Source organism: Bos indicus, chromosome 23 (assembly GCF_029378745.1).
Source record: "Bos indicus isolate NIAB-ARS_2022 breed Sahiwal x Tharparkar chromosome 23, NIAB-ARS_B.indTharparkar_mat_pri_1.0, whole genome shotgun sequence".
Classification (NCBI taxonomy): domain Eukaryota; kingdom Metazoa; phylum Chordata; class Mammalia; order Artiodactyla; family Bovidae; genus Bos; species Bos indicus.
The window spans coordinates 51561835-51589742 of NC_091782.1; the positions used below are offsets into that span (position 1 = coordinate 51561835).

The 27908-nt window shown below is 49.7% G+C and overlaps 1 protein-coding gene across 2 annotated transcripts; it reads left to right on the forward strand.

Moving 5' to 3' along the window:
• Nucleotides 1–4546: 4546 nt before the first annotated feature.
• RPP40 (ribonuclease P/MRP subunit p40) lies at nt 4547–14144 on the forward strand. 2 transcript variants are annotated; one of them, XM_070778465.1, is made up of 8 exons: nt 4547–4724; nt 6563–6707; nt 7924–7992; nt 8661–8756; nt 9644–9769; nt 12023–12221; nt 12350–12484; nt 13615–14144. In XM_070778465.1, the coding sequence occupies exons 1-8, from the start codon at nt 4602–4604 to the stop codon at nt 13811–13813; spliced, it is 1092 nt and encodes a 363-aa protein (XP_070634566.1). In that variant the 5' UTR covers nt 4547–4601; the 3' UTR covers nt 13814–14144. The 2 variants fall into 2 exon arrangements, with proteins under 2 accessions (XP_070634566.1, XP_019841764.2); XM_019986205.2 differs by lacking the exon at nt 4547–4724 and adding an exon at nt 5157–5619.
• Nucleotides 14145–27908: the final 13764 nt, after the last annotated feature.

Here is a 27908-nt window from a genome sequence, read left to right on the forward strand (position 1 = left end):
CCTCGCGTGGGGCTTCCGCAGCGGGCGGGCCCGTGGGCAGAGGCAGCAGTCGTCCTGAGGTCGACCACTTGGCTGCTGTCATGGAGATGGCCCGGGCTGCTGTCCGATTGGGCCCCATCCTGCTTCACTCTGATGCCGTCTCCTCTAGCAGCTGCCCCTCAACCACTCTTCCCCACCCCTCACATCCCAGACAGGGCCCTGTGCTCACGTGTTGCTTCGCTCACGTGTTCCTGTGCCCACCTGTGCCTGTGCTCACCTGTACCTGTGCCCACGTGTTCCTGTGCTCACCTGTGCCTGTGCTCTACTTGATACTGATGGTGAGTGGTTTCCAGCCTCTGTGCCCCACTAGGACAGGGGTTCTCTCTTTTCTCTAAAGATGGTATTCACAGCCAGGCTCTGCGTACATGGCAGGCAGACAGATGGGTGGTTACTGAACTGGAGGAAAACTTTAGAGCTGGTCCACCCTCTTCACTATCTGAATCATCTTCCCCACCCCTGATCACAGGGTTTAAGCCCCAGTGACCAAAACCCCAGGTGCCATTCTGGGTCTGGACCTACAGTGAGACACACCCAGGGAAAAGGGCACAGGAGTGAATTTCACTGGCCTGGTTCCCAGTCCTGATTCTGCCCTGAGTTCACGGTTTCTCTATTTTTTAAAAAAATCCAGCTTCAACTTCCTGAACAATTTCATTTTTTAAAAATAATAACCCATGTCCTAGAAGGTATGTTCACTTCCTGGCCCCCAGGTGGCGCTAGTGGTAAAGAATCTGCTTGCTGAGAAGGAGACACGGGAGATGTGGGTTCAGTCGCTGGGTCGGGAAGATCCCCTGGAAAAAGGCATGGAACCCCCTCCAGTATTCTTGCCTGGAGAATCCCAAGGACAGAGGAGCCTGGCAGGCTACAGTCCTCGGGGTCGCAAAGAGTCGGACGCGACTGAGCCACTGAGTGAGCTCTCAGTCTTGCCTGGGCTTCCCAGGTCGCTCATTGGTGAAGAACCCACCTGCCAGTGCTGGAGACGTAGGTCTGATCCCTGGGTCAGGAAGATCCCCGGAAGAGGAAATGGCAACCCACTTCAGTATTCCTGCCTGGAGAATCCCAGACAGGAGCCTGGCAGGCTACACTCCAGGGGGTCGCAGAGTCAAACACGACTGAGCACACGCACACACCAGTCTTGCCTAAAGAGCCCACACTTCCGTGAGCCTCCTCACAGGAGCCCCGCAAGGTGTTCAGGATGAACATCAGGGAAAAACTCTACTGCTTTCCACAGAAGGAAGAAGTAGCCTTTGGAAATATGCTTAGAGAGTTCTGTGCTTCACAAAAGCCCTGCCTCAAGGAAACTTTCACTGGAGCCTTGCCTCCCTGGGAATAAGCAGAGCCTCACAGTCCTGAGAAGGCAATGGTACCCCACTCCAGTACTCTTGCCGGGAAAATCCCATGGATGGAGGAGACTGGTAGGCTGCAGTCCATGGGGTCGCTGAGTGTCGGACACAACTGAGCGACTTCACTTTCACTTTTCACTTCCATGCATTGGAGAAGGAAATGGCAACCCACTCCAGTGTTCTTGCCTGGAGAATCCCAGGAACGGGGGAGGCTGGTGGGCTGCCGTCTATGGGGTCACACACAGTCGGACATGACTGACGTGACTTAGCAGCAGCAGCACAGTCCTGAGGGAGGGAAAGTCCCCCCCTGCAGCCCCTCCTAGCCCTCCGGTCTCACCTGAGTTGGGACGGGGGTGGGGTGGAGCAACTCACAGACCCGGGCACAGCCCCACTGCAAGGTCTAACAGACGTTTCACCACCACATCAAAGGGCACCACGTCAAGCACAGACGACAGTGGGAAGAACTGAGAGCCTTACCTAAGAGAAAAACTAGGAGAACCCAGAGAGGATGAGGGACGGGAAACAAGGACACAGAGGGAATTTCAGCCTCCCACACCTCCTGCTACAGCGGGAGAGCAAACACAGCTTAACTTCCAGCCATACAAACAAGCCTCACACTGAAAGCATATTTACTCATACCCAGGACATAGTGTCCCATCTTTCAACAAAAAGTAACAAAGTGTTCTACAAAAGGGAAAAACACAGCTTGAAAAGACAAGAGCAAGTGTCAGAACCGGACTCAGATATGGCAGAAACTGCAGCATGATTGGCTCAGGAATTAAAATAACTATGATTAACATGCTAAGGGCCCTAATGGAGAAAGTGGATGACCTGAGAGAACTCGCTCAGTCGTGTCCGACTCTTTGCGACCCCATGGACTGTGGTCCACGGAATTCTCCAGGCCAGAATACTGGAGTGGGTAGCCAGCCATTCCCTTCTCCAGGGGATCTTCCCAATCCAGGGATTGAACCCAGGTCTCCCGTATTGCAGGAGAATTCTTTACCAGCTGAGCCACAAGGGAAGCCCAAGAACACTGGGGTAGGTAGCCTATCCCTTCTCCAGTGGATCTTCCCGACCCAGGAATGGAACCTGGGTCTCCTGCATTGCAGGCAGATTCTTTACTGTCTGAGCTATCAGGGAAGCCCACTCGTGACAACAGGTGGGTAATAAAAGCAGAGATGGAAACTAAGAAAGGATCAAAAGGAATGCCTGAAATCAAAACTAACGTAAGTGAAATAGTAATGGCTGAGAATTTCCCCCAATTAATAAACACCAAACCACAGATGTAGGAAGCTCAGAGCGCTATGCAGGCAAATACCAAAAAAACAAAAACAAAAAACAAAAATCTACACTAAGACATGTTATATTCTAACTGCAGAAAAATCAAGGACAAAGAAACGCTTGAAGAAAGCAGAGGATACAAGTACCTTACCCCTACAGGGACAGGGATAAAATTTCACCTGATGTCGCACAAATCATGCAAGCAAAACTGAAAAATCCCTTCAACTTAGAATCCAGTGAAATTATCCTTCAAAAGTGAAAGGACATACACTTTCTCAGACAAACAAAAGCCAAAGGAGACACCCCCCAACCACAAGGGCCGGCAGACTGGGTCAGTGCTGTGCATGGGCTGCGCATGGGAATGGCTCAGGACTCACTGATGGCCTGAGCCTGACCAAGCGATGACCTCCTGGGCCACAGGACAGCCCCGCTGGAGGGCCGCATCGTCCACGGGAAGCCCCCGCCCTCAGCCCACCCACCCACGGCTGCATCCTTCCCCGGCCCGTGAGCTTGTGCCCTAAACCTCGGGCTCCGCAGCCCCCCAGGCTCAGGTTGTCCCTCTGGTTGGAGACCCTGTGTCTCTCGACGGTTCAGCCGTGGGAGAGATGAGACCACCAGCCACGGTGGGCAGCACTCTTCAGAGCTCCTTGTGAGTCAGCTTGTTTGCAGGCCCCCGAGTCCTCTGCACACGCGGGACAGGGTCCTGATCCCAAACTCCACCCCCTGACACCTGGAGGAAAATGGAGCTGTCCAGAGTGCTGGAATCGCTGAGCCTGGACGGAGCCCTGTCCAGCCCGAGGGGCTGTGCCCTACAGGCCCGGAGCACACAAGGGCTAGAGCCCCAGCTTCAGGAGGAGCCTGATCCAGGCCCAACAGGAGGGCGGTGGCTCCTCTGCCCTCCTCACGAGCTGGAGCGCAGACGGGGAGCGAGGCCTTCGGGCTGAACACCTGCCGTCTGCTGCAAACCCACCTTAAACTGGCACTAGCAGCACTTGGGAAGCCCAGACTTGCACATACTTATCTCCTAAATTGGGCTTTCCAGGTGGCTTAGTGGTAAAGAGTCCACCTACAATTCAAGAGATGTGGGTTCGATCCCTGGGTCAGGAAGATCCCCTGGAGAAAGCAACGGCCACTCCAGTGTTCTTGACTGGGAAATCCCACGGACAGAGGAGCCTGGCAGGCTACAGTCCATGGGGTCGCAAAAGAGTTGGACATGACTGAGTACTCATGCATCCATGCATCTTCTAAATTATTTAACTTCTCTTCCAAATCTTATAGTAAAATTGATGCTCCAGAACGTTGTACCACAAATATTCTATTGTGCATTCTCTCTGCATAGAATTGGGCTGTGCAGCTTCCGTTTGAGAAGTGTGTAGTAGTATAGTACTTGGAGTTGGTCAGAAAGATTAGATGGAAAAACGAATTATCACTGTAACTTCCAATAGCAACAAATTATTAAAAGCGGTTCCAAAAGGCTATTTTTCTTTCTTTTTTTTTTTTTTTTTGGTTGCGCCCACTTCTGGGATCTTCATTGCCCCAACCAGGGATTGAACCCTGGCTCCAGCACTGAATACTAACCGCTGGATGGCTAGAGAATTCCCCAAAAGGGTATTTTTAAAAGAATCTTAAAAGTGGTTCTGAAGGACTCTTAAGGAGTCCTATTGAAGGTATTAGACACAAACCTCCTTGACAGTTTGGGAAGGGGCAACCTGGGGCCCAGAGGAGGGAGTCTGGCCAGGGAATTCATTCCGGGCAGTGCACCTTTCCTGTATCCGTCAGAGAGCTTCGGCTGAGGTTCCGGAGGCCTAGCCCCGCCCCCGGCGCTAGCCCCGCCCCTATCCGGGCAGCCTCCGCACGTGCGCCCTGCCGGCACTGCGCACGTTCGCGGGGCGAGGGAAGGGGCGGGGCGAGCCGAGCCTGGAGGGTCTGCGCGGGCAGAGCATGGCCACGTTGCGCCGGCTGCGAGAGGTGCCCCGGCACCTGCTGGTCTGCGAGAAGTCCAACTTCGGCCATGACAAGTCGCGCCACCGGCACCTCGTGGAGACGCACTATTACAATTACAGGGTGAGTCCTGGCCCTGGGTCCGCGAATCACGCACCCTCCCTCCCGCGGGCGCGGGAGGCTGGGGGAGAACCGGGCTCTGCTCCGGGAGCCCGCCCTCGTCGCGCGGGGGGGGCGGGGCGGGGCGGGGCCCTCGCTCGGCATGCTGGGAGCTGTAGTCTCTCCGTGGTTCCAGGCTCGTGTGTTAGCTCGCTTCAGGACCACAAGTCCCAGGGTGCACCGGTGCGGGGTGGTGCTCCGCCGTCGAGGGCGGAGCAGGGTTCACCGGGCCTCTAGTCTCTTACTGTGGCCTGGCCCCGCCCCAGGCGTGCTGCGTCCCGAGGACGGGGCCGGGAGGCGGGGCGGGGCCGGGAGACGGGGGCGGGGCCAGGACGGGCCGGGGCGGGGCGGCCTCTCTCCTTCCCAGCCGCTGGCTTCTTGCGCCCGCGCGTGTCTCCGGAGCGGCGAGCCCAGACACGTCCGGGAGCTGCTTGCTCCTCTAAACGGCTTGCGGGGGCTAGTTTGATCCCCGAAAAGCTTTTTCTTCTGCCCGCTGCTCTCCGCCTTGTCCATCCAGAGCGCCAGGGAGGCATTTGGGCAGCTTTTGGCAGAAATTCGCCTCGGCGGCCTTGCCCGCAGCGATGTTTGCTGGTGGTCTCTGGAAGTGTCGCCCGCCCCGGGGCCCTTTTCGCGGCTGAGGCGTCAGTGGGGTTACTGACTGGACCTGCTGAGAGGAGGAGACACCCCCTGACTCCCGGGCAGTGTCTGCTGGGAAGGCTTCACCGACCCGTGCAAGTGGGGAGGGCTCCAGACTAGACCTTGAAATGGAAGCGCGTGAAGCCTCACACTTTTAAGCTGATCAGCCTAATCCCAACTCAGGCCTCACTGGCCAGTGTCTCAGACACAAGTGGCGACCCCGGTTAGTGTCCCCGCTTTGGGAGAGTGGCCTTTTTCAAGGTGTGGAGCAGCCGGGCACCGCTTGAAACCTGTCGGGTTGAACGTCTCTGCTCTAGATGGGTAGCTCTTCACAGACAGCCGTCTGGGAGGTGCGCCGTGTCCTCCACCCCACGTGCAGAGCTTTTCTGTCGGGATAGTGGGAACACCCAGCTGACTTCTGCTTCCATGCAGCCTCTTACTAACCAGTGTCCCTAAATTCCTTACGCCCTAAGGGACAGTTCCTCTGATTCCAGCCTGGTACCAGGATACACAGATTTGGGGATATTCACTTGTACTTGTTGAGTCCCTAAGTCATGTCTGACTTTTGTGGCCCCACAGACTGTAACCGGCCAGGCTCCTCTGTCCATGGGATTTCCCAGGCAAGAATACTGGAGTGGGTTGCCGTTTCCTTTTCCAGGGGATCTTCCTGACCCAAGGATCAAACCCACGTCTCTTGCATTGGCAGGCAGATTCTTTACCCTAAAATTCTATTTCCCTAAAAATTAATTAATGTAGTGACAGGAACAGGACATCAAATATATTGCTTATTTTCAAAAGATAAAACGCAAGCAAGAGTTTCCCATTAAAATTATTTTTTCACTCAATTTTCCTATACTGTGCACTTGAATTCAGAAATGGAAAACGAATTGTTAGATTTCTCTTTTCCTGAGATTAGTAAATTAATTTCAGAGTTTTGTTGAAAGTTGTGGAGGCATGGTTAGTAGCCTTAATTATGTTGTATCATCACTAAATCCTGGGTGTTGATCTGCATGAAAATAAAACTTGTTTAAAGCTATTATGGAGTATAACCTGCAAAAATACTGAATCGCATGCTCTACACATGAAACTAGTATAATACTGTAAGTCAACCATGCTTCTATTGTTAATAAAAAAAAGTAAGTTTTTTATATTGTATATTCCAATAGGTTTCGTTTCTGATTCCTGAATGTGGGATACTCTCAAAAGAACTGAAAGATCTGGTCATGGGATTCGGACCCTATTACTTTGTGAAGCATTTACCTCTTTATGAGTTAATCACACACGAATTCATCAATACTTTTGTCAAGAAAGGTAAGAAAAACTACGCAGTGTCTGTGAACATGCTGGGATGCAGAAGGCAGGGAGGCCACATCGCAATTCCAGGGCTCCTGCCGTGTTTGAATCAGACTGATGGAGTTCGTCTGTGAGCTCAGGCGTGTGCGGCCCGCCCTCTGCCCCTCAGGAGCTCAGCCTGCTCTGTGCATCCTCAGGCTTGGTTTCTGGTCCCACGGGGGTGTTGTCACACAAGGCTCGCGGAGAGGAAGAGCTTTCCGGCCCTGTGCTCAGATGCGCTGCCGTCGGGCGCGGCTGCAAGGACCGCTGTGCTCCACGCAGTGCCCTCAACAGCCGTCTCAGCATGTTGGTCTCCTGATGCAGCCACGCTGCCGTCTACACGGCCAGGTGCTGACGGGGGCCCAGCCTACTCCTCTTGGACCCTGCGGCCCTCAGTCCCATCTGTGTCTGCTGGGTTGACTGGCTTGTTCCAGTTACTTCCCCGGAGCCACTCGTTTGAAACCATTCCAGCGTCTTTAAGGATCTGCCCTCACTGCAGGCATCACTGCACAGGAGCCACTGGCCTCTTGTCGTCGGTCTTACCGACCTGATTCCTTTTGTCGGTTTTGAAACTGGATGCTGAGGAATTCCCCAGTGGTCTGGTGGTGAGGACTCCAGGCTTTCACTGCCCAGGGCCTGGGTTCAATCCTTGGTCAGGGAACTAGGATGACACAAAATGCATGGTGTAGCCAAAAAAAATAAAGAAAGTCTGATGCTCTAATTGCTAACGCTGCGGGCCCGGGCACGGCAGGCGCTTTTACCTGGGTGACTCGACGTCGCCCAGCAGCGACACTGTGAGATGGGCCTGCAGCCCCCATTTTACAGGTGAGGAATCGAGGCTCAGGGAGCCCAAGCGGCTCTGTTTCTGTCACACAAGCTCTTGGCAGGTTGGAGTCCCACCCGGAACTCGGCCTGCTGGTGTGCGCGCCGCCTGCCCTTGCACTCGGCCTCTGTGCAGCGTCCGCACAGCTGCATGCACTTGCTCTGCCGTGCTAGCCGGCTTGCACAGGCAGGCCCTGGATGGGGACGTGGACGAGCTGGGCCTGGCCTCGCGTGTCCTCCACCTTCACTTTGGCCGGTTTAGGGTTACTGAGTGAGCGGGACCCGTAACCCGGAAGATTGGTTATCATGTTAAACTAATCCACTAACTTTTTGTGGATTTTTTTCTTAATTTCTCCTCTGGGCTGTCTTTCAGGTTCGTGCTATGCGCTGACATACAACACAAATATTGATGAGGATAATACTGTTGCCCTGCTGCCAAATGGTAAGCACACTCATTTTTCCTTCATTCTTCAGGAAATGCATACTGTAAAAAAGAAAAAGTCAAAATCATACAGGTGTGAGTAAAGTGACGGTCCCCACCTTCATCCAGCTCCCCTCAAACTCATTCCCATTCTTAGCAGGTACTCTTACTAGCGGGTCGGTATTTATTCTTCGAGACACATTCTGTGAATTTAAAATCACACATACAGGTTGTTCCTTTTCTTTAAAAAAACGTGGATTATGTCACACTCTATTGTCTCTCAATTTTCTTTTTTTCCCCAAGGTCTGTATCCTAGACATCTTTCCATATCAGTGCATACAGTTTTAATTTACTATTTTTAATGTCTTGAAAAAATCCCAAAGAAGTGTACCATAATTTGTTTATTCTTCCTTTAATAAAAAGATTAATTTCTAGTTTCACTATAATAAAGAATGTCTTTGTACATGTAATTATAAATAATACTCTTGTTTATAAGTAAGATATATATAGATAAATAATGTACTTGTATTATGAAAAGATCTTTATGTGCACTGGTGTTTAACTGCTCAATTTGCCTTGCTTTATCTTAGAGAACATGTTATATTTTTATTTTATTTTTTAACACCAAAAACATGAGAACACATTATATGTTTAATGTCTCTTTCTGGGAATTATTATTTGATTTATAGGGAAATTAATTTTATCCCTGGATAAAGACACTTATGAAGAAACTGGACTTCAGGGCCGTCCCTCTCAGTATTCTGGCAGGAAAACCATGAGATTCAGTAAGTATGGTGCTCTCTCCATCAGTTTCTAACAAAAGGTAGTGGTCTTCTGTAGCAGTTCGAATTTACATGTTTGAACTGCTTCTGTTCTCCTTGTGTAGAAGCAGTGTGGCTTAGTCTCGTCTTTAAAATTCCTCATCAGAGAGGATGAGATCCTGCTGTGCAGCCAGGTGACTTTCGCGACTGCATCTCATAAAGGTCGTAGATGTGGACCTGGTCTGTTAGAAACCTATGTTTCGGGTCACGGGTTCGAAGTAATGAACCCAACTTGGTCTTCGTTTTTTAAGTTTTGCGTTGAAGCGTGGTGGATGCGCGGTGTGTGTAGTTGCTGCTGTGCGGCAGAGTGACTCGGTTATGCATGAATACGCGCTGGTTTTCGTCTTCTTTTCCACGATGGTTTATCACAGGATATGGACTGTAGCTCCCTGTGCTCTACAGTAGACCTTGTCGCTTACCCATCTACATCTACAGGTTTTTATCTGCTCCAACTTGGTCTTAGTAAAGAATTTCCTTTAATTTTCCCAAGTGTTATGATTCCTAGTAGAAATCACCCATGACTGAGGAGATGGAGCTCTGCTGACCGTCTGCTTGAACGTCGGTGGTCACGGCTGCCGCCTGCACGGCTTGATTAGAGTTGAACTCTGCCCTTGGTCTTTGACTGGGAAAAGTGTGAATTTTAAACACCTGTTGTGATTAGCTCAATTCCTGAAATGCCCATCAAAAGCAGAGTTTTGATTTGGTAAACCAAAGGGAGGGCAAGGAGAACAAAGTGACTTTTTTCATCCATGAATTTTCCAAAACTCCTGATGTTTTCAATCCAGCATGTATTGCACAGTGCAAGCTGTGTGTGTATGCATGAACTATTTATTCCTCTCCATTTTTTAAAGTTGTTTCCATTGATCTGATGGATTTATCCTCTAACCTGGACTCCAAGAAGTATAAAAGAGTGTCTTGGGCCTTCAAAGAAAAGAAGCCGTTGAAGTTTGATTTTCTTTTGGCATGGCATCAAACAGGTATGAAAAATAAATTGTGTAATAACGATACAGCGGTGTTGAAATCTAATTGTTAGCTGCAGGGGCGTAGTGAGGAGGGCGTGGTGATCAGCCTGCTGGTCAGGGATGCTGCGCACCTACATGGCGTAGTGAGGAGGGCGTGGTGATCAGCCTGCTGGTCAGGGGTGCTGCGTGCCCACATGGATGTAGGTGCCCGCCCTTCCTTGCCACCCACAGCCCACAGCCCGCCAGGCTCCTCTTTCCATAGGACTCTCCAGGCCAGAATACTGGAGTGGGTAGCCATTCGCTTCTCCAGGGGATCTTCCTGACCCAGGGATCGAACCTAAGCCTCCCTCACTGAAGATTCTTTACTCTCTGAGCCAGCAGGGAAACCCTTACGTTACTTAAGTTTTACCAAAAGAAGTGGAAGTAGTGCTCAGCATGTGTCTCGCAGTGAACTTCCGTGGAGGTGGTGGGCACCCCGGGAGGGAGAGGGCACCCCCAGGCTCTCTCCCCCAGAACCACACTCAGCATCTTATCCTCACGCCGTCAGAGCTTTGACCTGGGTCCGTAAGCATCTGTGCTTTATCTTGATGTATCTCACACATCTGTTAGCAAGCTGTGTCTTAAGGTGATTGCCTCTTCGTTTCGTGCCATTTCGAACTAACGAAGGTTTGGTAGGGAGGGACGCTCTGCTTTGGGACAGCAGGGAGCCTGTAAGCTTTGTTAAGGAACCTGTGCGGTCCCCTCTGGCATCCGCATAGTTCAGGATCGTCCAGCTGTGCCACCGGCTGCCTCCGTCTCCCTGGGTTACGTGTCCGCCCAGAGCTCTTGAGGATGGTCTCCTAGCAGCTGACCTTTCCCGTTTCTCTCCTTCCTCCCTCCAGCTCGGCTCCAGCAGCCTTGGCCGGAATGCTTTAAAGTAACAATTCTAGTGATGTATACAAACTGCTTCTTAGACGTTTCAGGGTCATAATCAGGCATGTTGTTAAATGTCAGATTAAACTTGTTGTAACTTCTGCTTGACTGGAACAATACATTGTTCACCGTACATTCTGATCTGTTTACAACCACCTCACTCCTTTTCGAAGTGTTATCTTTGGCCCAAACCAAGATTATAAGGAATCAGAGCATCGTAGTTACGTGGTGTGGTTCTCTCTCTTGGAGAAAAGGAAAGCCCTGGTCCGTTTTGGAAGTAGGCCCCTCTGTCTGCTCTTCCTGGGAAGGTCGTGGTCCCTGGTCTGACAGGGCTGCCTGCGTGAACCCTGGGTCTGCAGCACCTCAGTGCAGCTTCTGTGCGTGTGGTGTGGCCCCAGGGCCGAGAGGCCGGCATCTCAGTGGCCTGGAGTCTATGGAAGGCCTCCTGTGTGTTGGGTTCTGGAGAGCTCTGTGTTCTAAGACCCCTAGGTATTTTAGGGGCTTGTTGAGACCTGTGAAAGGCCTGAGGTTTTTGCCCTACTTGCAAGCTATGAAGTTAGCCTGCGCCGTCTCCTGGGCACTGGCAGGAGACACGAGACGCCCAGGGTCAGAAGTAGAGGACCGAATTACTCCCAGCAGTCGCAGCGTCCAGAGCATCAGCCTTTGCACCAGTTCACCAGGTCCCGGTTCCTGCAGGGGGCCGCTCAGGCCCGTGACACTGGTGCAGGCAGGGGGCAGCTGTTCAGAAGGGCAGCCTGGAGCCTCAGGAGTGCAGACCTTTTATCCTGGGCAGTGAGCCTGCTGATCTCTGCCCTGGAGGGAGGGAAGCGGGAGGGAGGTATTCTAATACAGCCTGCCCCATGCTCCAAGGCGTCACTGTTTCCGTCTTCCAAGGCCACCGGAAAATGCTTCAGGACCCCCTGGGTCTTACTGGGTGTTGAAGGCAAGCTGGACTGAGGTTCTGCCACTCGGCTCCTCTTCTGTCTCCTGTTTCCAGAGTGTGCAGATACGCTCCTTTCTCTGTGTGTGTAGAGTTCACTAATTTTGAAGCATAAGCAAAGCTTTGGGTTTTACTTACTAGCTCAAAAGTTGCTTAGTGGAGCAGATGATGAGAGCAGTGTGGGTTGAATCTGAAAGCATTCGGATTTTCCAGGAAGACGAATGTTGACATAACTTTGGCTCTAGGAGCTGGAAGCAACTTAATCGGTTTTACTTTGAGTAAAGCTTTGTACAGCGCCCCCTGGTCTGACCTCACCCTCCCTGCTTCCCGAAACCCTCAGGCGGGAACGGGGTGGGCTCAGGGACTCGCTGAGCGTGTTCACACTCTTCAAGCGGCCTTATTTGGTGTGTCTGAAGGTGCAGAAGGATCCACGATGATGTCATACTTTTCCGGTTACGGAATTCAGGAGCATCAGCCAAAAATAGCGCTGAGCACGACGCCGGACCTGCGGTGCCCCGTGCTGCGGAGCGGCCTGCTCGGGGGCGAGCCGGAGGCGGCCTGCAGCGCCCACGAGCTCTTCGACTGGCTGGGCGCCGTCTTCAGTCACGCAGACCTGTGCGTACGAGGGGGCTCCCAGGTCCTGGCGGGCTGCGGCTGGCTTCTCATTTCTAAGGGGTTTAGTACTCTGAAAGTGATGCAGTGATGGATATAAAGGCGTCTTCTTGTTTTTCTTTTGCTTGCAGAAATAACGAGCCTTATAATTTCGTATCAACCTACTGCTGTCCACAGCCGAGCGCGGTGGTGGCCCAGGCGTCCCTGTGCTCTGTCACTGGTTTCCTCCTCCCGGAGCGGATATGTGTCCTGTTGGAGCAGCTGTGGTGAGAATGCCTTTTGCTGCTCGTTCTGTCCTGGCGTCTGCACCTCCGTGATGTTCTGGGGGCGGCGCTCGTGATGCAGGTCCCACAGTCCTCCGGCACTCATGTCCTTTTTCCCCTCTTGCTTGGGTTCCCGTGCAGTAACATCATCACCTTGCGTGATGTAATTAGTTATCCCTGGTGATGTTGCCACATCCTTGTCCTTTCGGAAGGAGAAGAGCTGAACTGTGCTTCTTGAGAACAGACTGCTTGCTCTTCTTGCCCTGCCTCGCCCAGACCGTTTCAGCGCAGTCAGGTACAGGATCTCGTAAGAAAACAGCGGAGCTCCACGGATCACGTGCTGGTCTGGTTTACGTGTTGGAGTTCTGCAAAATGCTTCACGTTTTGAAATGGGTGGGAAAAGGAGTGGACCACCTCTGAATCCACAGCCTAGCCCTAACATCCGTGAGTCCCTGGGCGCCAGTGACACGCCCCGGGCTGCGTGGTGTAAAGCAGCAGGGAGTTTCCATTCCGGCAGGCGTCCTGTAAACGGCGCCCCGTAAACGGCGCCCCGTAAACGGCGCCCCGTAAACGGCGTCAGGCCCCAGTCCCTACTGAGAAGACTCGAGAGCGAGCCTGGTGCCTTCGGAGTTGTCACTTGGAAAATGTCAAAGATGTAGCTGTTGAGGCTTTTCCTTTTTAAATCCAGCATCCCTTTTTCACGTTTTTGCTTTGTGCTTTGATTTTCCTCAGTAAGAAGGTTGAAGTTTCAAAAACTTTAAAAGAGAAACCCGGTGTTCTGCAGTGTCTCAGTCCACAGAACCCCCGACAGCAGGACTCTTAAAGGGGGGAAAGGGTTCTTAACGCAGTTTGCGGAGACGTTTTTTTGTTCTTTGAATCATATATGCTCTCCCACAGTGAAGGTAGGAGCCGCTGGAGTTTGTCCTGTGCGCTGCATAGTGATGAACCTTTACTGAATTCACAGCATAGCACCAGGAGGTGAATTTCTGTCTTCTGATTCTTATGAATAAAAGCTTAGGTGGAAGCTTCATAGGAGCATCTGAAATACCATTGATCCTGAATAAGTAAAAATGAAGATAAATGTGACCATCCCTAAGTCTCCCTGTTTGTTAAGAAGTGTCTGTCTTTTTCAGTCGCTACTTTGATGAACCAAAGTTGGCCCCGTGGGTGACGCTGTCCGTTCAAGGCTTTGCAGACAGCCCTGTTTCCTGGAGAGAAAGTGAACACGGTTTTCAGAAAGGAGGAGAACACTTATACAACTTCGTGATCTTTAATAATCGGGACTACTGGCTTCAGATGGCCGTGGGGGCGGATGACGACTGTCCCCCGTAACAAGCGCAGAATTTACAACCACGCTTGTCGATGTTTGTCATCGTTCGTGGCAGCGTGAGGACTGTTCGCTCAGCCTTGGATGAGGTTTCTCAGGTCATCGCCTGCCAGCATCTGCTCTGGACTCGGGCCCCTCCTCTGCGCACGGCCGGGCCTACTGTCCAGCGGAAGCTCGCAGCTGGTGTCTCCTCGTCCGTGTGAGCCCAGAGGGTGGGTGACTGCCTGGTGCCTTTGGCCAGGATGGCCAGGGACCCGGGGTTCTGGGACCGTTGGGTAAAATGTGCGCTGTGACTAGCTTTCTCACATAATAATAACAGGCAGTCCTTACATCACACTCAGCAGAGCCAGTTCCTGCATTGAGTGCTGTTCATGTGTTACTTCGCCTGAGTCTCACATCAGTCCTTTGAGGGAGCATAAGCCGCTGAAGTCACCCTGCTTGTGGGTCAGGACTGGGCCTCAGGCCAGCTGGTTCCTGCTTCTGGGTCAGGAGGGGTGTTTAGATGCTGTAATGGTTAAAGAGCGAGTTGCAGTAACTTACAAGGGAAGAGAATCTGGAAAAGAACATATATATAATATATATTTATGAAGAAAGTCAAAGTGTTAGTTGCTCAGTCATGTCCGAATCTGTGTGACCCCATGGACTGTAGCCCACCAGTCTCCTCTGTCCATGGAATTCTCCAGGCCAGAGTACTGGAGTAGGTAGCCGTTCCAGGCAGATTCTTTACCTTCTGAGTCGTATGTATGTATATATGTGTGTGTGTGTGTATATATATATACACACACACACATGTAAAACTGAATCCCTGTGCTTTATACCTGAAACGAAAGTGACATCATAACTGAACTACAGTTTTTGTTTAAAATAGGATTTCTCTGGCAGTCCAAATGATTAGGATGCTGCGCTTCCAATGCAGGGCGTTCAGGTTTGATCCCTGATCTGGGAACTCAGGTCCCACATGCCACACAGAGCAGCCAAAAAATTTAAAAAAAGAAAGGAAGAAGTTGAAAGAACTTTCTTCCCCAGCAATGCGACTTGATAAGGACCCATTGACAACTACTTAAATTTCCAGAATACCTGTCAAGAGCCGTTTTTAAAAATGTATCCATGAGCTGCAAAATAATTAAGAATTTTCAAAAGCTAAATAATTTGGCCACATGAAATTAAATTAGAAATCAATAAATAAAGATCCTTCAATATCCCCAAATATTTGTCAGTGAAATAACTCACAAGTCAAAGAACAAATCTAAAGAGAAATTAGAATGTAATTTGAAATGAATTTTTAAAAAAACTAGGATTTGTGGGTTCTTGCTAAAGCAGTAGTTAGAGGGTAACTTGTAGCTTTAAATGTCTGTATTAGAAAGAAAAAGAGGTTTTCTATCAGTGACGTCGGTTCCCACTTTAAGAAGCAGTGAAACGAGTAAGGCCAAAGTAGGCAGAAGGAAAGGAATAATAAAGGTCAAACTGGCAACCAGTGAAATGAAAGAGAAGGATTAATCCAGAAGCTTGTTCTCTGGGAAAATCAGGAGAATTGATAAATCTCCAGCCAGATCAGTGAGGGGAAGAGACCAGGTGCCAGTGTGAGGAGTGGGAGGGGCAGCATCACTGAAGACCCCATAGACAATTAATAGGGAGTGTTTGGAGCACCTTTGACCTAATTTAAGAACATAGGTGAAACTGATCAATTCCTTGAAGGACACATTACCAGAGCTCCCCAAGAAGAAATAGGTAAAACCTTTCTAAAACCCCTGTGACTTCAGTGGTGAGTTTTAGCAAATGTTTGAAGAAATAATACCATTTCTACACAAATTCCACCACTCATTCTATGGGGTCAGCGTTACCCTGGTTTCAAACTTAACCTAGGTATCCTGGCTAGACAAAAAGCTACCGAACAAATGTTCTTTATGAACATGGGTGCAAAAACTTGAAGCAAAAGTTTAGTGAATTAAAACCTATGAGATGACAAAAAATGTAATATGTCGTGGTCATAGGGTTTATCCCAGGAATGCAGGGTTCGTTAAAGATTCACATAATCGTTGCAATCAATCAGTACTAGAAAGGTATTTGACAAAATCCACTGTTGCAAAGAGTTGGACACATCTGAGTGACTAACACTTTTCACTTTCACTCACACTATCTGCTTCTGGTAAAAAGTCCTGCAAACTAGGAATAAAGGGACTTTGCCCAATCTGATTAAAAGGCACCTGCAGAAACCCTACAGCTCACATCGAACTTAATTGTGAAGGACTGAATTCTGTCCCCCAGTATCAGGGAGAAATCGGGGATGTCTCTGTTAATCATTGTATTGGAGTTTCTAGACTGCAACCAGACAAGAAACAGAATTAAGAACATCCAAATTGGAATGAAAAAAAATTGTTTTCTTTTTCACAGATGACATTATCATCTATGTAGAAAATTCAATGAAATTTATAAGGTATTAGAACTAATAAGTGTATCAAGGCTGCAGAATGTAAAGTAATAAGCAAAAATCAATTATATTTCTATATGCTAGCAACGAACAGTTGGGAAGTGAAATGAAAACCTTTATAATAGCATAAAAAAAGGTAGTTTGGAATAAGTGACAAAAATGTGAAAGACCAGTTGTTGCAACCTCATGGACTGTAGCCCACCAGGCTCCCCTGTCCATGGAATTCCCCAGGCAAGAATACTGGAGTGGGTTGCCATTTCCATCTCCAGAGGATCTTCCCCACCCAGGGATTGAACCCATGTCTCCTTCGCTAGCAGGCAGATTCTTCACCTCTGAGTCACCAGGGAAGCCTTAGACATAGAACTATTAAAGACCTAAGTAAACAGTGCTGTATTATACCTTGTTCATGGTCAGAAGACTCAATATTGTTAAGCTGGCATTCCAAAATACAGATTCACCATAGATTGAGTACAACCCCAGCAGGCTACCCTGTGTCTGTATGTAAATAGACAAGCTGATTCTAAAATTTTTGTAGAATTGCAAAGGACCTAGAGTAGCCTCCAGGGCTGTTTCAGAACTTGACCGTCCAGCACCCCAAAGCCTCTAGCTGCCCCAGTCTTCTTCCTTCAACGTGATCTTCACCACCAGTCCAAGCAGGAAGTCAGGATTGTGATCTATAGGGATGCCTGCTGTCAGAAAGGAAGTCTTGTAATAAGGAACTTAATTTAGGAGGTGCTAGTTGTTGGGGGCTTCCCAGATGGTGCCAACATAGGAGACTCAGGAGATCCCCTGGAGTTGGAAATGGCAACCCACTCCAATTTCTTGCCTGGGAAACCCTATGGACAGAGGAGCCGCGTGGACTGTGGTCCATGGGGTCACAAAGAGTCAGATATGACTGAGCACACACATGTGTAGTTAACACTGGAAATAAGATTTATTGCTGTTAATTCTTTGGAATAATCTGTGGTTGACTAGGTTTTCCAAACTGTATCTGCTGGTTAATACCATTTTCAACTATTTCCCATGTAAAGTTAAATATTTGGTATAAAAGGGATTTTAAAAGGCTTGAGTGGAGGAATTTATGTCAGTAGGAAAATAGACTTATAGATCTTTAAGAAACAAATCTCAGGAGGTTTCTGGAAAGAAACAAGAAAATTACCAATCCGTCTTCTTAAGTTTGAAGCGTGGGCGTCGGTAAAGGGCAACCAGCCAAAAAAGCCAAGCCATAGAGGTCCCTATCTGAGCTAAGATTGTGCTCAAATTCTTTCAGTGTAATTTACCAGGACTTGGGGATCAGAAAGACCACTGCAAGCGTATTCTTGAGAATCCAGATGAGAGGAAAGGTTTCTTTGGGTGCTAAGTTACTGCTATCTGGATCTTCATAAATCAAGCTAAATTATTTAGCAGGAAGCCGAGAGTGACCCACCCATTTCTGAAGAAGTGACCAGAGATCAGAGATGTTTATTTTCATCTCTTATAATTGAAGAAATGTTTGTCTTGTTTTTCTGTTGCCTGAGGTTGAAGTTTCTTCCCTCCTGTTGTGTTGCCTGTAAACCCATGAGTCATTTTTACCACCAAACTCCTGGATTCTCCAGAGACAATTGGAAGGATATATATATATATATATATAAATGTAAAATATGTGAATACATAGTCATGTATAATGTTTATTATATAATACAAATATTTGTCTATTATACATCATGAATATAATACATAATAAACAATATATAATTATAATAAACAGTATATAATAATTATATAGTAGGGGTTGCAAAGAGTCGGACATGACTTCAGTTCAGTTCAGTCACTCAGTTGTGTCTGACTCTGTGACCCCATGAAGTGCAGCAGGCCAGGCCTCCCTGTCCATCACCAACGCCCAGAGTTTACTCAAATTCATGTCCATTGAGTCAGTGATGCCATGCAACCATCTCATCTTCTGTCGTCCCCTTCTCTGGCCTCCAGTCATTCCCAGCATCAGGGTCTTTACCAATGAGTCGGTTCTTTGCATCAGGTGGCCAAAGTATTGGAGTTTCAGCTTCAACACCAGTCCTTCCAATGAATATTCAGGACTGATCTCCTTTAGGATAGTCTGGTTGGATCTCCTTAGGGACTAAATGAAAACAGTACCATAAGAGTGTGTGTGTGTGTGTGTGTGTGTGTGTGTGTGTGTGTGTGTGTGTGTGTCCGTCCTTTTGTCTCTTTGGAGGATCCAGGAAGCGAGGTGGTGAAAATGACTCGTGGGTTTAGAGACGACACACCAGGAGAAAACACTCCAACCTTGGGCAGTAGGAAAACAAGATAAACATTTCTTCAATTAGATGAAAATAAATATCTCTGATCTCTGGTCATTTCTTCAGAAATGGGTGGGTCTCTCTTGGCTTTCTGCTAAATAATTTAGTTGATTTATGAAGAGTATTTTGAATTGTGGTGCTAGAGAAGACTCTTGAGAGTCCCTTGGACTGCAAGGAGATCAGTCCTGAATATTCATTGGAAGGACTGATGTTGAAGCTGAAACTTCAATACTTTGGCCACGTGATGTGAAAAGCCAACTCATTGTAGAAGACCCTGATGCTGGGAAAGATTGCAGGCAGGAGGAGAAGGGGACAACAGAGGATGACATGGTTGGGTGGCATCATTGACTCAATGGGCAGAAGTTTGAGCAAATTCTGGGAGATAGTGAAAGTCAGGGAAGCCTGGTGTGTTGCAGTCCATGGGGTCTCAAAGGGTCAGACATAACTTAGACTGAACAGCTACATGAAGAATATTATTAATACAGATCTTCTTTGACTTATGATGGAGTTACATCCTGATAAGCCCATTATAATGTGAAATTAAGTTGAAATGCATTTACTACACCTCACCCACCAAACACACATCACAGCTTACCCTAGCCTACCTTAAACATGCTCAGGACGCTTAACTTAGCCCAGTCAGGCAGAATTACCTACCACAAAGCCTGTTTTATAGTGGTGTTGTGACCACGTATCATTCATCACGTGCTGTGCTGAAAGTGGGACGCACAGGGGCTGGGAGGAGCACGCTGTCTGTGTTGGCGGTTCACCGTTGCGGTGGCGGGGCAGGCCGGGATCCGCCCGGCATCAAGAGAGACGCCCTTGCTGCACGCACACCGCTCGCCCGGGAAAAGATCGAAACTCAAAGTGTGGTTTCTGCTGAGCGTGTTTCACCTTCGCACCATCGTACAGTTGGAGAATCCTAAGTTGAGACCTTGGCGGGACCACCCGCTTTCCCGTCATGAATTGGCTCCTGCAGTTAGGGGTCTGAGAAGTCCTGCAGCTTCTGCGTCTGCAGGCTGTGGACCCAGGAGAACGGGTGTGGTCCGTCCGAAGACCCAGGGACCAGGGGAGGGCAGAGACGCGTGCCCTGGCTCAGCACTCGGAGTGCTAACCACTCCTTGCTTGGCTTTTTGTGCTATTCAGGCCTTCAGGGATGGGATGAGGCCCACACACCCTTCAGCCTCCCCAGTGGCTCAGTGGTAAAGAATCTGCCTGCCAGTCAATGCAGGAGATGCAGGTTCCATCCCTGGGTTGGAAGATTCCCCTGGAGGAGGAAACGGCAACCCACTCCTGTATTCTTGCCTGGGAAATCCCGTGGACAGGGGAGCCTGGCAGTCTGTGGGGTCAAAAAAGAGTCGGACACAACTTAGCAACTAAACAGCACTGGCACTGAGGAGGTGAGTCTGCTGATCCAAACGCTAAGCTCACCTAGGAACCCCTTCCCAGACACCCCCAGAGACGTTTAGCCAAATACCTGCATACCCCATGATCCAGTCTGGCTGGTGCATAAATTGACTCACACTCGCATGGTTACTGTGGCCTGTTGTAAAACTTCTGGAGCGCCTGGCTTGCACTCGGTGGTTTCTGGTGCTGCTTAGGAAGAACAAATCTGACTCTATTGGCTCTGTTCCTTGAGCCCTTGTGTTTTGTTTTTGCTACAAGTTAATCACCAAAGGATGCCTATAAGCTTAAATTATACATAATAGCTCATCTCTGGGAACCCTGCCTCCCCGGTAATGAGTGTTCAGTTAAATACCTTTGTTTCGCTCCCAGGAAACATCCTAACCAGGCCCACCTGTGGGTGGGAGGAGGGGCTTAACCATCCCTTCCAGGGGCCATCGGGAAACAGGAAGTGGGACTGATGGAAAACAGGACGTGCTCAACTTTGCTCCCAGCAGCAGAAGCCCAATTCTTAACAGGCAAGGTGGTTCTCTGGGACAGGAGCCATCCTCTCGGCCAGCTGGCTTCCAGATAAACTCGTCCTGCCTCGCCCCACCGCCTGTTCTCTGGCTTTACCAGCCTGTGGTGTGGCGGGCAGTAGGAGCTCGGACTCAGCAACCCTGGAGGCTGTGAGAACAGAAGAAATCGATGACTTGGCTTCTCCTTTTGAGGAAAAGACACTTCAGGAAGATGGTTGTCCCTGCCTCGACCAGCTCTCGGCTCAAGCTGACCCGGTAAGTGCATGCTACGGCCTGACAGGAGGGTGTCTCCAGTCAGCCGTGGCCTTCCCCAGGGCAGAAGCCTGCAGACACTTTGCTGGGTCTGCTCTCCTGCCCCTCACCCACGGGCCCCCCCAACCAGCATGTGAAGCCGCTGCCCGGCAGGACAGCAGCTGTCTTTGGAAAGAGCTTGATAGGAGCTGGTTTCCTCCAGGAATGAACACTCTTCTCTGGAGAAAGCACTGCTTTATAGAAACAACCGTTGCCTTAAACAGGCCTGTGCCCCGTTTGCAGAGCAGCAGCTCCTGCGTTAGTAGCTGCAGTGGAGTGGCTCATCTTAGTTTAGGACAGGAGGACTCACGGGGAGAGGGGGTCGGACCTGGGGTAGGACTGAATTCTTTCTCTTTTTATCCCCCTTATGGGTGTGAGCAGGAGGACCTGCTGAAATCCTTGCCCAGCACCTGAGCACCGTCAGCAGGAAGGCCTCGGCGAGCAGGTAAGATGGAGAGAAATCTGGGCTCTGGGAATCACGGTTATCGCTCCGTGAGCTCCTTCATGGAGAAGGCAATGGCACTCCACTCCAGTACTCTTGCCTGGAAAATCCCATGGACAGAGGAGCTCCTTCCAAGGAGCAAACAGGCAGAAAAAAAGCATGTTCCTGGAGACTTCCTTCGTTTCTTTCAACTAATGATGTAAGTGGAGCCCTTTGCTTTTCCTGGTGAAGTACTCACAGCTGGGTCTCATTTCAGGTAACAGTTGGCGCTTCCGGGCCCCTGTCCTGTAAATCTTACTGAGTCGCTCGGTGTTTAGGCCAAACTGCCTGATGGTCTTCAGGCAAGGGACCCAGACAAGGTTGGGAGGCTTGAGAATGTAGGGCAGGCTCTTAGTTCACAAGCGGCCAGAGTTTGTCATGTTTTGTTTTGTGGGGTTTTTTTTAGCCTCTAACAAGGTTCGATCTTTGTTCCTGAGGGTAAGTTGTGGGCAGGTGATGGCTCCGAGCTCCCCAAACTTGTCTCTGTGTCTCAGTTGGTCAGCTTTGCCCCTGTTTCATTTTGAATCCACTCCGAAGTTCTCAGAGTAAAAGTACCAGCCAGTATATTTGATTTCCTAGTAAGAGCTGACATTCACCATGCACTGTGTTCAGGCAGGCTGAGCGTTCTGTACACGTTCCATCCCCAAATGCTCACTAAAGACTTTTAAAAAATTGAAGTCTAGTTGATTTTCAATATGGTGTTAGTTTCAGGTGTACAGCAAAGTGATTCCGTTATTTATACACGCACGCACACACACACACACACACACACATACACACACACACACACACACATACATACATACACACACACATACACACACACACATACACACACACATACACACACACACATACATACACACACACACACATACACACACATACACACACATACACACACACACATACACACACACACACACATATACACACACATACACACACATACACACGCACGCACGCACACACACACACACACGCACACGCACACACGCGCGCGCGCACACACACACACGTGCGCACACACACACATACACACATACATACACATACACACACATACACACACACGCACGCACACACATACATACACACACACGCGCGCACACACACACACACACACACACTTTTTTTTCCAGATTCTTTTCTCTTGTTCAGTTCAGTTCAGTCGCTCAGTCGTGTCCGACTCTTTGCGACCCCGTGAACCACAGCACACCAGGCCTCCCTGTCCATCACCAACTCCCGGAGTTCACTCAGACTCACGTCCATCGAGTCAGTGATGCCATCCAGCCATCTCATCCTCTGTCATCCCCTTCTCCTCCTGCCCCCAATCCCTCCCAGCATCAGAGTCTTTTCCAATGAGTCAACTCTTCGCATGAGGTGGCCAGAGTACTGGAGTTTCAGCTTTAGCATCATTCCTTCCAAAGAAATCCCAGGGCTGATCTCCTTCAGAATGGACTGGTTGGATCTCCTTGCAGTCCAAGGGACTCTCAAGAGTCTTCTCCAACACCACAGTTCAAAAGCATCAATTCTTCAGTGCTCAGCTTTCTTCACAGTCCAACTCTCACATCCATACACGACTACTGGAAAAACCATAGCCTTGACTAGACGGACCTTTGTTGGCAAAGTAATGTCTCTGCTTTTCAATATGCTATCTAGGTTGGTCATAACTTTCCTTCCAACAAGTAAGCGTCTTTTAATTTCATGGCTGCAGTCACCATCTGCAGTGATTTTGGAGCCCAGAAAAATAAAGTCTGACACTGTTTCCACTGTTTCCCCATCTATTTCCCATGAAGTGATGAGACCGGATGCTGTGATCTTTGTTTTCTGAATGTTGAGCTTTAAGCCCCCTTTTTCACTCTCCACCTTCACTTTCATCAAGAGGCTTTTTAGTTCCTCTTCACTTTCTGCCATAAGGGTGGTGTCATCTGCATATCTGAGGTTATTGATATTTCTCCCGGCAGTCGCCAGCTCGTGCTTCTTCCAGCCCAGCATTTCTCATGATGTACTCTGCATAGAAGTTAAATAAGCAGGGTGACAATACACAGCCTTGACGTACTCCTTTTCCTATTTGGAACCAGCCTGTTGTTCCATGTCCAGTTCTAACTGTTGCTTCCTGACCTGCATACAGATTTCTGAAGAAGCAGGTCAGGTGGTTTGGTGTGCCCATCTCTTTAAGAATTTTCCACAGTTTATTGTGATCCACACAGTCAAAGGCTTTGGCATAGTCAATAAAGCAGAAATAGATGTTTTTCTGGAACTCTCTTGCTTTTTTCATGATCCAGCAGATGTTGGCAATTTGATCTCTGGTTCCTCTGCCTTTTCTAAAACCAGCTTGAACATCTGGAAGTTCACGGTTCATGGACTGCTGAAGCCTGGCTTGGAGAATTTTGAGCATTACTTTACTAGCGTGTGAGATGAGTGCAATTGTGCCGTACTTTGAGCATTCTTTGGCATTGCCTTTCTTTGGGATTGGAATGAAAACTGCCCTTTTCCAGTCCTGTAGTCACTGCTGAGTTTTCCAAATTTGCTGGCATATTGAGTGCAGCACTTTCACAGCATCATCTTTCAGGATTTGAAATAGCTCAACTGGAATTCCATCACCTCCACTAGCTTTGTTCGTAGTGATGCTTTCTAAGGCCCACTTGACTTCACATTGCAGGATGTCTGGCTCTAGGTCAGTAATCACATCATCGTGAGTATCTGGGTGGTGAAGATCTTTTTTGTACAGTTCTTCTGTGTATTCTTGCCACCTCTTCTTAATATCTTCTGCTTCTGTTAGGTCCATACCATTTCTGTCCTTTATCGAGCCCATCTTTGCATGAAATGTTCCCTTGGCATCTCTAATCTTCTTGAAAAGATCTCTAGTGTTTCTCATTCTATCGTTTTCCTCTACTTCTTTGCTATAAACGATTGAATATAGTTCCCTGTGCTATACAGTAGATCTTTGTTAGTTATTGTATATATAATAGTTTGTGTATGTTAATCCCAAACTCCTAATTTATTCCCCCCAACAAACCTTTACCCTTTAGTAACCATGAGTTTGTTTTCTGTGTCTGGCCCACTAAAGACTCTTAAAGCAAGCGTTACTCACATTTTACATAGAAGGCTAGAGAAATTAAGTAATCTTCCTGAGGTCAGTAGCTAAGTAAGCAGTGAAATCAAAATTGCAAGTTACATCTGATTGTGCAGCTGAGGGTTTTAAACCGATTCCCTTATTCACGTTCGAGATTGGGAGAACAAAAAGGAGCCATCCCAGTCATCCACTGCAAGGTTGCAAATCACCCCCAAAGCCTGCAGGAGGCCTTCTTTGCCCTGATGGCGAGGGGGGTGGAAGCTCCAGCATGGTCACTCCTACGGCTGGCCGTCAGCGCAGGTCACTGGCTTGGCGGTCAGCTGGCCACCTCAGTCCTGTCCTACATGGACCGCTCGTGTGACTGCTCGGCTTCCTCGGAGCATGGCGACTGGCCTTTAAGAAGGAACATTCCAAGAAGACATTGCTCCTTGGCCTTTTGGCTAAGATCAAGTGTGATGTGGGGGCTTCTCTGCTGGCTCGGTGGTGAAGAATCTGCCCGGCACTGCACCAGACGTGAGTTCGATCTTTGGTTCGAGAAGATCCCCTGGGGTGGGAAATGGCAACCTGCTCCAGTATTCTTGCCTGAAAAATTCCATGGACAGAGGATGCTGGTGGGCTACAGTCCAGGGGGTTGCAAAGAATCAGACACGACTGCGTGAAAACACCCACACACATTCTCTCGTCTCCCCAAGACGATGAGCCCCACTGTGACGGCGCTTATGAAACCCGCACTTTTCATATAGCTGCTCAGTGGCCAAAGCTGGTCTCGTGGCCAAGCCCTGCGTCGGTGCGGGACACTCTACCAGGGCATGGATCTTGGCAGCTGGGGTCCACTGGGGTGGGGATGGGGGTCACCAGTAACAGATGGACTATAGGCACGGTGGGGTACAATCTTTTTCTTTTTTTTTCGCCTGAAGAACATCCTTATTTTCCTTCCAGGCTAATAGCAAAGCTCACCAGTTAGCATGACATGTTGTGTTTACAGCCCTTTGCATGTAAGTGCTGAAATTTTGAGCAATGATGTTCAGGCTGTCAAAACGATGAGTGACTGGTCTCTTCGTTTATTAGTTTAACATTCCCTGCTTTCAAGGTGCTGTAGTCTAGTGAGAGCTTATTAACACACTTAAGCCTTAGCGATAGGTGGTGTTATCTCTGCAGGTGAGGAGGCACCGTCACCTGGCTGAGCTCACGCTCCTGCAGATCTGCCTTTGAGCCTCTGCTGGGCCCCGAAGCTGCGTTCCTTCCGCCCCTCGAACACCCCCTCCTCCGGTGCCGAACACACACGGGGGGCTGAGGAAGCAACAGCAGAGAACACAGCCAAGAGTAAAGACCTTTTAAAAGTGACTTGCAGTTAAGTTGAGGCGGGAGCTCCTGGCAGCAAAATCCTGTAGGCTTTGGCTGATTTTCTGCTGCTGTGTTATGCTAGTGGGTCTGGTCTTACCCTTCCGCATTTCTAATAGTCTTTTTAGAAACCACCTGTAAAAGTAGTCAAGGTCAATGGTAAGGAAGTCAGTGTTGGGGCAGAGGTCACTGGAAGGAGCTGGTTATTAAGGGCTGAGTGATGTCTCCCCAAATTCACAAGCTCAAGTCCTAACATGTCACCGCCACCACCCTGGCGCGCAGCAGGTGAATATATTTGGGGATCAGGTCTTTAAAGAGGTGATTAAAATCAAAGGACATCTTGTGGGTAATGGGTTCTTGTTAAAAAGCAACATTAGGGCTGAGGACACAGGCGGAGGCGTGTCCACAAGGCCAGAGGCCTCAGGAGAAACCGCCCGAGCCATCTGGATCGCGGCCTTCCAGCCCCAGCATGGACCCGAGTGGAGCGCGGGACGAGCTGGCCCCTCACAAGCGCGCTTTTAACTTGAGTGGAGGAGGGGAACTGGAGGGGACCTGCCCCCTTCTTCTCTAAGGCCTTTCAGAGCAGCTACCCCTCTGCCTCCAGCACTCTGGGGAGGGAAAAAAAATGCATATGTAAAGGAGCCTGAATTAAAAAAAAAAAAAGCAACAATGCATGGAACTCGCCAGAGAGGGAAAACATCCATTTAAATTCTTGATTTGCATCCGGAGTCTGCTCCATCGCAGACCCGGCGCTCACAGCAGTCCGCTGGCCCGTCTGAGACAAGACGAGGGAGAGGAAGCCTGGCTCCCTGGAGCCAAGAGCAGCTGGCCTCCCAGGACGACACGGGTCGCAGAGTTCGGCTGGAAGCAGACCTGCCCAGCCCTGCCGGAACTGTTGGGGGCCTGCGCTCCGTGGGTCAGAGCAAGCAGGGCCAGAGGCGGAGGGGCCGGCGGAGGGCGCCAGGAGAGCCGGGGTCCCGCTCGGGCTTCCCCGTCGCCTTCTCAGCCTCCCTTCGGATCCTTGAGCCGCAGATCTTCGACTTTTCCTGCCCAAACCCAAGCCCACCGGCAGAGAACCCGCAGTTTGCAGAGCCACTCCGCTTCGCAAGTGCTGTTTTGTCCCTAGTTTTCTGGAATTCCAGCGACATCAGCCTGTGCCTTTCATCTTCAGACCCGAGGCCCTCAGACCTCTGAGGTGAGGATGTGGGGGAGCCAGGCAGCGCCTCAAAGTGCAGCCTCCCTGACGCTCAGCTGCCTTCCAGGGACCAAGATATACCATCTGAGAAAAAGCAAAGCAGGAGACGTGCAAATGACGCCACTAACCTCCTCCCGCTTCCAGCCCTGGCACATCACAGGTGCCCAGTAGGTGGCACCTGAACCGAGTTTGCGTCGAAAACAACCGCTTCACCGCCTGCAGGCTCCTCAACCCTCCCGAGCGCTTCGGGAAAGCCAGGTTATCTCGCTGCCTAGACGCAGCTCCCCTGAGTCCCTGCTCGTTTTAAAAAACATTTGCTAATGCAGAGTGCTAGAGATATTTTGTCCCCAGGATTCAAATATGCATGTCAAGGAGGAAAATGAACTCTATAAAAGTCTTTTTAAAATATCTGTTTGCATCATAAAATACACAGGGCTTCCCTGGTGGCTCAGACAGTAAAGAATCTGCCTGCAATGAGGGAGACCCAGATTCGATCCCTGGGTTGGGAAGATCCCCTGGAGAAGGGAAAGGCTACCCACTCCAGTACTCTTGCCTGGAGAATCCCATGGACAGAGGAACCTGGCGGGCTACAGTCCACGGGGTCACAGAGTCAGACACAACTGAGCGACTTCACTTTCACTTTTCAAAATACACAGAACTGAAAACTTTCCATCTTAGCCATTCCCACGTGCCCAGGTCAGTGGCCTGAGGCACATTCACACCCCTGTGCGCACGTCGCCACCACCCGCCTCAAGGTAACTGTCTCCTCTTCCCTGACCTGTGCTCCGTGCTGTCTCACTGCGCTAGGCGCACCCACAAGCTCACAGCTCTGCAGTCTCCCTGAGTCTTAGATGGTGCGTCTAGCTGCTGAGTGGACATCTACTGGATTGTTCCAAGGCATCTCAGACCCCTCCTGTCCCCAGGTACCCTCTCCCACCACCCCTGGTTCCTCCCAAGCCCACTGCTCTCTTCTGCAAACCAGAAGCCTGGCAGCCGTCAGACTCCTCTCTCCTTCAACCCCAGCCTGACACCGAGTCCTGTTGACTTCGCGTCAAAGGTATTTTGAAAA

Coding starts and splice junctions, on each gene's coding strand:
- RPP40 (XM_070778465.1), top strand. CDS start 4,602: ATGGCCACGTTGCGCCGGCTGCGAGAGGTGCCCCGGCACCTGCTGGTC. Junction 9,770..12,022: donor TTTGGCATGGCATCAAACAG/GTATGAAAAATA, acceptor GTGTGTCTGAAG/GTGCAGAAGGATCCACGATG. Junction 12,222..12,349: donor GTCTTCAGTCACGCAGACCT/GTGCGTACGAGG, acceptor TTTTGCTTGCAG/AAATAACGAGCCTTATAATT.